This window comes from Cornus florida, unplaced genomic scaffold (assembly GCF_030987335.1).
Source record: "Cornus florida cultivar Cherokee Brave unplaced genomic scaffold, ASM3098733v1 CherokeeBrave_3.0.0_Hap2_Chr05, whole genome shotgun sequence".
Classification (NCBI taxonomy): Eukaryota; Viridiplantae; Streptophyta; class Magnoliopsida; order Cornales; family Cornaceae; genus Cornus; species Cornus florida.
Genome location: NW_026775575.1, coordinates 5,425,867 through 5,433,546, shown reverse-complemented (window position 1 = coordinate 5,433,546; position 7,680 = coordinate 5,425,867). Strand labels below are relative to the sequence as shown.

The window sequence follows — 7,680 nt, the reverse complement described above, 5'->3', positions numbered from 1 at the left end:
AGATTGTCAAAACATAGTGCTTAATGGAATGCTCTTGTAATTTTCTTGATGGTTCATGCTCATTTCTTGATGGATTGTGCCTCTCCCTTAGTTTAATTAGTTTAATTTCATGTCATTAGCTTAATTGTAGTGTAGTGGTAGTATAGTTGTTAGATAGGAGGACAATCCATGCTTGTTGTTTGATGTTCCATACTTTTGAATGCAAGTAGTATATGTCTCTAACCTTATGGTGTATTTGGCTTGTGAGCTTATTAAAATGATTAATGACTTGCTAGATATATTGTGCTTTTCACATGCTACTTAGACAATATATACTTAATTGTTAGATATATTGTGCTTTTCACATGTTGCTTAGATAATATATACTTAATTGGTCATCCTTGCTAATTGAATCAACCAAACACACACACACACATCAATATTACAACACACATTTCCCTCATTAGTCACTTGTTAAGGGTGTAGAAAAGTATTGTTTTGTGGTAACCTCTAAACCCCAAGATATCTCTCTCTTACTTACTCTTTATTGCATTCAATTATTTAGTTTAATTTGTTCTCTAATTTAATCAACCAACCAACTGTTTGTTTGATCACTCGACCTACTAACCCTAATAGTGATTCCACAACCAAATTTGACTCCAATCCCTTGGGACGATCCCTACTCACCCTAACTATATTTTTAGTGAAGGTAGTAGTGACTTTTATAAATGTAAAACTTGGCTCTCGCCTTAATGCACACTCTTACGCTTATGCTAGGACGACGACCATTTTACAACTTGATCAGACTTGTTTTGACAACTAAATTAACCAATTACAAAATATATATATCACAATCTCCCCAAATATATATATATATATATATATATATATATATATATATATATATATATATATATATATATCTCACATTTTTTAACTTAGAAGTGATCAACTCAAAAGGCTATTTTTTGTCATGTGCTAAATCATCAAAAACAACACAAACTTTCTATCACAAATTTCGACAAATAAATGTATAATAAAAATGAGTTGATCACTTCTAAGTTAAAAAATGTGAGATCTACATTTATTTGTCAAAATTTGTGATAGAAAGTTTGTGTTGTTTTTGATGATTTAGAACATGACAAAAAATAGCCTTTTATTATACATTTATTTGTCAAAATTTGTGATAGAAAGTTTATATATATATATATCTCACATTTTTTAACTTAGAAGTGATCAACTCATTTTTATTATACATTTATTTGTCAAAATTTGTGATAGGAAGTTTGTGTTGTTTTTGATGATTTAGCACATGACAAAAAATAGCCTTTTGAGTGCACTTATTGTATATACCTATATATACGTACTTGGTGCTTTCAAGTTTCATCTTGAATTCTTATAACAACCATTTATAATAAAAGTACAAAGTGTTCTCTTTTGTATAAAAGAATTAAACAAAGATTTTAAATTGTACAAAGACAGAAAATAAAAAACTTAAATTAATATATTATTGTTGTACAACAAAGTATAATATTGAAACAACATTGACAACATACAAATAAAATTTAATTTTTTTATTTTTAGAACTCTTTAAGAGTATAAAAGTGATGAGTCAGAGTAAGAAATTTAGAGAAAACTCCTGAATTAATTATTCATCAAAAAAACTATACAGAAAATTAAATTCTTTTTTGACATTTATATCTTTGTTAGTTCAGCTGTGTTTAGGTTATAAACTAATTAGTATATTTGTTAGTGAAGTAAAAAGTTTATCATAAACATATAATTATTAGTATTTATAAACAAATTAGTTTATATTAGTTTACCAAACATAGTAGAAATGTGGATTAAATAATAGATATTGATGAAAAAAAATAGATATTAAAATGTAAATAAATAATAAATCAATAGATGTTAAAAGAAATTAAATATAATACTATTAAAATCTAAAATACATTTTTCAATGATTATTTCATCACATGCATGTACGTGGAATTTACTAGTATATATATATTTGTTAATAATTTCTTAAAAATTGTTTTTGGAAAATTATAATTAAAGATGAGAAAATGTAAGTAATCGCATTCGATTCATCAAATTGTGATTTATGATTAACTGTCATCAATTGTTTTCAATAGAATGTACGTAATTTCACATACTATTACCAGTTGAGATAATGAGTTGTTGATTGTAATTTCTTTTAAAATCGTAGTGCTTAATTGGTGTCACTCATTTTCTTTAAATGGAGTGACCAACGAAATAAGAATTACTTCCCCGACGGAAGCTATGTTGAAGTATAAAATGGACATTTTTGTGGTTTGTTAAAGGGCACTATCAGAATGATCCAATAACATAGTACGTAGGGTTCTAGCTAAAGTATGCAATTCAATTACTTTCCTTTTTTGCTTGGGTTGCCTAAAGGAATGTTGGGCTTCTAGATCGATTCTGAACAGCTAGAATCTCTCCCCCTCATGTTGCAAACCTCCTCCGAGACCACCGGACTGAGTATGGAGAGAGGAACGATCTCTTGGTCACCGTAGGGTTTGCTCACTGGATCTGTACTAAGTCCTTCATGTAACGGCTTCAATTGTTATCTGAAGCTCTTTTGTTCCTTTGGTTGGACTGTAACTTTTGGGTTAGCTATACATAGCTAAGGGATGGTAGGGGCTTGTATGCCCTTTTCGGGCTGTTTTGGCCGAAGGCCTTTTATTGTACACTTTTCTTATTTATTCAATTTGCTTAAATTTTTTTTTTAACAAAAGAATGATCCAATAACAAGTACCTTATTCTTATTTCTTTTTCTTTTTTCCTTTTTTTTTTTTAAATTTTAAATTCTATTCCTAATGAGACACTTGAGTACTTGAGTGTTTATTAAGTTCATTGGTGTATGTATGTGTATGTCGCTTTTAAGAGATTAGGAATTAATTAGGTGTTCTATGTTGAATTGCTTTTGGTTCATCATACGTTTAATATTATATATACATCAAATGCACATAAAGTTGTAAGCTTAATTGGACATTTGATTGTGACGCCAAAACCAATTAATAAATGAAGATCAGTGCTATGATTATGGTTATTATGTAATTTTCGTTGGTAGACCAATCGTATCAATGAACACCTATGGTCTCTTGACTCGATCTACTTCTTCTCTTGGTCTAAGGTTAAGCTCTGTTTTTGTAGATTTCACATATTTTTACACATACATGCAACTTACCCACTTACCTAAAATATAAATAAAAAGTTGAACATATACATAAGGCCTAAGTCACATGAAGCAGGAGCGAGAGTGAGAGTGAATTTGAAAGTAAAAACGTGAGAGCGACATAATTAAATCATAAATAATGAAAATTTAAACGAGAACATGCACGGATCGTGAGAACGGGAACTCGCTTGGAACGTGAGAACAACATCTGTTGAGAAAAATTGTGTGACTTAAAAGATAATGGCAAGTAATTAAAGAAACAAAAAAATAATTTATTTTAATGGAATTCACCCCTGAAATATTAAAATACAAATTGAAATAAAGAATTTCAATTTTTTATTGACGAAACTGGGACGAGTCATACATGTATTAATTTTTGCAGGGGAACACCGTAAACAAAAATTTCCCCTTTAAAGGAAATACAATAATCATCCTTCAACTAACTAATTAATATGTAACAAAGATATATACACATACACAAAAGTAATGCTTCTTCCATCTGATTTCTATGCCTAATATATAATAAGATCACAATATTAAAAGAACTGATTCATGGAGTAAAGAAAAAATATTCCTAATTAATTATATTATCGTGGCTTGTATGGATCTTGAAGAGGTCAAGACGACGATCTCCCAAACGCAAAGAATATGCAGCTTTCTTGTATTCTCCCCAAGTGAAAGGTTTGTACATGCTAGGGTTGCATGGTGAGACCATCTGTGGAAGAGGAGATACCCTTCCATGAAGAGGTGGAGCCCCAAAATACATCATCGACATTCTTGCCTTAACACAAGAATTTGCCATTGCCCGGTGTCTCGCGCTCATAAACCTTTCATTTGTCATCGCCTTCATTAGGTACAAATTTTAAAAAATGTGTCAGAATTACGAAAATGATCACATCAAGCATAAATGACCGTTGAATATGATTACCTGCAAAGCATCGCCTACGAAGACACAAAAGTCAGTGGGATCAGGAGGGACCGGGATCCAAGAGCCATCACTGAGACAAAGTTGGAGGCCACCCACATCGTTGGATCTTAGTATGGTCAAGATCTGAGGGTCAGAATGCTCTCCAAATCCGATACCTGAATTGAGTAGTTTTGATGATGGTGGATAGTGATTGATCCTGAAGCAAGAGTCACTTTGGACGTCTCCGATGAGCTTACTGAACACTGATCTGTCTGTCAACCGAAGGCCCTCAGCCGCTAGATCAAGAATGTCACATGCCAGATTCCTTACTGCTTGTATGTAATCATTCACAACACAACTGCCCGAAATTATACAAAACAATATTATTACAAGTACACTATATGTGTGTGTGACTGTGTGTGTATATATTATATATATATATGTATATCAACAACATCACTCATCACCAGTTTTGAAAAAACTCTTTATTTGGTAAAAAAAACACCAGCATTACAGATCGATCCAATTTGGTAATACACATACGGACACATGGAGTGTTCAATTTCTTTAGATTTGATTTGATTTGATATATGTCTATATATTGAAGCTATTGATTTTTTTATGACCCATATTTCAGTTTTATTCTTTAAAGTCATTATAGGGTGTCTGGTCAGTGCATCTTTGAAATCACATTTATGGTACAAGTGAAGCTACCGATTTCAAATATAATTTCATAATAATTACAAAATTGAAGAACTAGTATATAACCCTATCTCTAATAAGGACATGGAGCCGTATATGGACCCACTAGGAGCTCACTTGATATTTCAGTTTTTAGCTTTTGTTTCCAAAATGAAATCATCATTGTAACTTTCTTTAACAAAAAAAGTTTTGGTTAAATGCTTTGAATTTTATTATAAAAAAATAAAAATAAAACCATGTTCAATTTTACGATTACATAATTCAAGAACTGAGATAGATCAGTTCCATGTACCTTTAACACTATTTAAAAATTGCGCTAATAAGACATAATATGATTTGATGACAACTGCACCCTAGTCAAAATGACATTTAAATGTTATTAAAATATAAATATTTTTAAATTACGTTTTCTAAAGTTGCTATTTGACCAAGTAATTGAAATTCCGCGTTTTACGATTGCACGTGTGACTATTTGACCAAACCCTAAGATTCCATGATTTCATTGGCCAGTAAACCCCAACGAACTCAGATTTTTATGTAAAAACCCTAAAAAGTAATTAAGTGTGAACTCTTACCTTATAGGAGCTATAGGTCAAAGACGTGGTAATAAACAATCGACAATAAGCTATACCTAGTCTATTACCGTTCCTTAAATGGAGCACAAACATACATCTTATTACTTTGATATGCACACCCTTCCATTTACAACATCGAACTATAGGAAAAATCAATTTTAACACGCACCTATCTATCTATCTATCTATCTATATATATATATATATATATATATATATATATATATATATGTTTTACTTTCTAATATTTAGTATTTATTTCTTTCCTAAAGAGAATATAATGTCTCTTTCTAGGAGACTAGGCATCAACACAAGAAAAATACTTTTCACCAGCACAACCAAAATTCTCTTTTTGTGTTTTTAATTTAATTTAATTTATTTTTTATGAAAGTTTTAAAAATCAGAAAGGCACAATTTTTTTTCGTTGACATATATATATATATATATATATATATATATATATATATATATATATATATATATATATATATATATATATATATTAGGTAAGTGCCTTGTTGTGTACATTATCTGACTCAGTCAAATCTGAAATAGGTTGTCATTGTCGAATCATCATTCTTGCGTTCTCAATACATAACATATCGTTATCAAAACTTTGAATATCAAATCTGTGTTATAAAGTTGAAGGTGGATGTTTCAATTTTTATTAAAATAAAATAAATGGTTGTGTGAATTTTTGGTCTAGAAAAAATTAAAAATAAAAATTGAAGCTAATTCACCAGTTCAAAGTTTGAAACTGACATGCATTAAAAATGGCATGAGGGTTAACTCAACATATTATAATTCTATTATTAATGGAGAAAGTATACAATATAATTCACGGTCATGAAAACTTTTATTTTATGTTACACACACCAAAAATGAGAAATTTTATTTGATTGTCTATTTAATTGGGGATGCCACATAATAAATACTCTCTCATAAAATGTGTATATATAGACACACACAAAAATACAATATATAGTAGTAGTAGCATTGAAAGGAGGGGGAGCTAGAGATGTATATTATATATGACTTACCTGAACTTGGCAGGGTGATTGGAGATGGTTTTAGATCTCTCATAAATGGAGAGAGGGTTGGTCTGAAGGAGAAGGTACTCAAGCTCACCAGTGTCGCCATTGAAGCCGATGTTCTTGCAACCATAACCAAAAGGATTGGGTGGACCAGCTTGTTGTTTCTGCGAGGCCGGTTTCGAGAAGAAATTGAACCCTTCCTTTTCCATTCTTGTAATTATCTCCTTTGCTACACCATGGTTCACCACCTTGAAGAAACCATATTCTTCACATGCCTTCACAATTTGTTTGGACAATACAGACCTCTCAACAGAGAAATCAATAGTCGGAATTCCCAGCGGCGCCGTTCTCGCCTTTTTGCTCCATATCGGATTTGGAGTCGGAGAAGGTACAACCATCCTGGATTAATTTCTCAAGTTATATATATATATGTATGTATATATATATCAGACTGAAACTTATTTATGGAACCAGAAATAAAAAGGGTTTTGAGTTTCTCAAGTTTGAAGGAGCTAGAGAACGTGGTATTATATACACAGGAGAAAGGCAGAGAGAGAGAGAGAGTAAAAAACAGAAATATATATTGTCACCTTCGATATTTTAATGTTTGTTATATTATTCAATATAAATATTATCAAAATGAAAAAGTTGCGCCCACATATGTCCCTACATGTACTTGGAACAAGGTATAATAAATAAACATCCGTGTGAAAAAAATCATCTTGGATTCTTTTCGCAGTTAAAGATTAAAAAATTGTCATACTAGTCAAAACATTTAGTTGTGACATGCGCTGTCATTAGATGTAGTAACAATGAAAGCTAAAAAGGATAAGAAGGACTTATATATATATATATATATATATACACACACACATCAGAAGTTACGCAACCAATAAAAAGAGCTATCACTAAATTTTGATGGAATATTTTCTGAATTTTAGAGAAAATATGAGTGACACGGAAGTTTAAAGAGTAAGATGAAAATTCAAAGAGGTAGGATATATTTAATGACACATAATTTGTGATCTGTAAAGATGAACAATCCTATAAAAAGAAATTGGTTTATCAATTCATACAAATAGGAATCAAATTATATATAAAATCTGTATTTTACGGGAAAAAAAATACACTATAACGCATTTGGATAACTTTTGATATTTCAAAAACTATGAGGTTGGAATATATGATCCTACCCAACAAGTCTTTCCATATAAATATCTAAAACTTTTGAATCAATTAATTAATTAAATTATGTAAAACTAATACTGTAGTATTCAGGAATTA

At 30.4% G+C, this 7,680-nt stretch overlaps 1 protein-coding gene across 1 annotated transcript; it reads right to left on the bottom strand.

Annotated features, from left to right (window-relative positions):
* Nucleotides 1-3,532: 3,532 nt before the first annotated feature.
* LOC132310070 (gibberellin 2-beta-dioxygenase 2) lies at nucleotides 3,533-6,916 on the bottom strand. Its single transcript, XM_059808311.1, has 3 exons — nucleotides 6,403-6,916; nucleotides 4,107-4,443; nucleotides 3,533-4,022 (listed from the first exon to the last, which is right to left on the bottom strand). Exons 1-3 carry the CDS (start codon nucleotides 6,792-6,794, stop codon nucleotides 3,753-3,755), a joined length of 999 nt encoding a protein of 332 aa, XP_059664294.1. The 5' UTR covers nucleotides 6,795-6,916; the 3' UTR covers nucleotides 3,533-3,752.
* Between the last annotated feature and the right edge of the window lie 764 nt (nucleotides 6,917-7,680).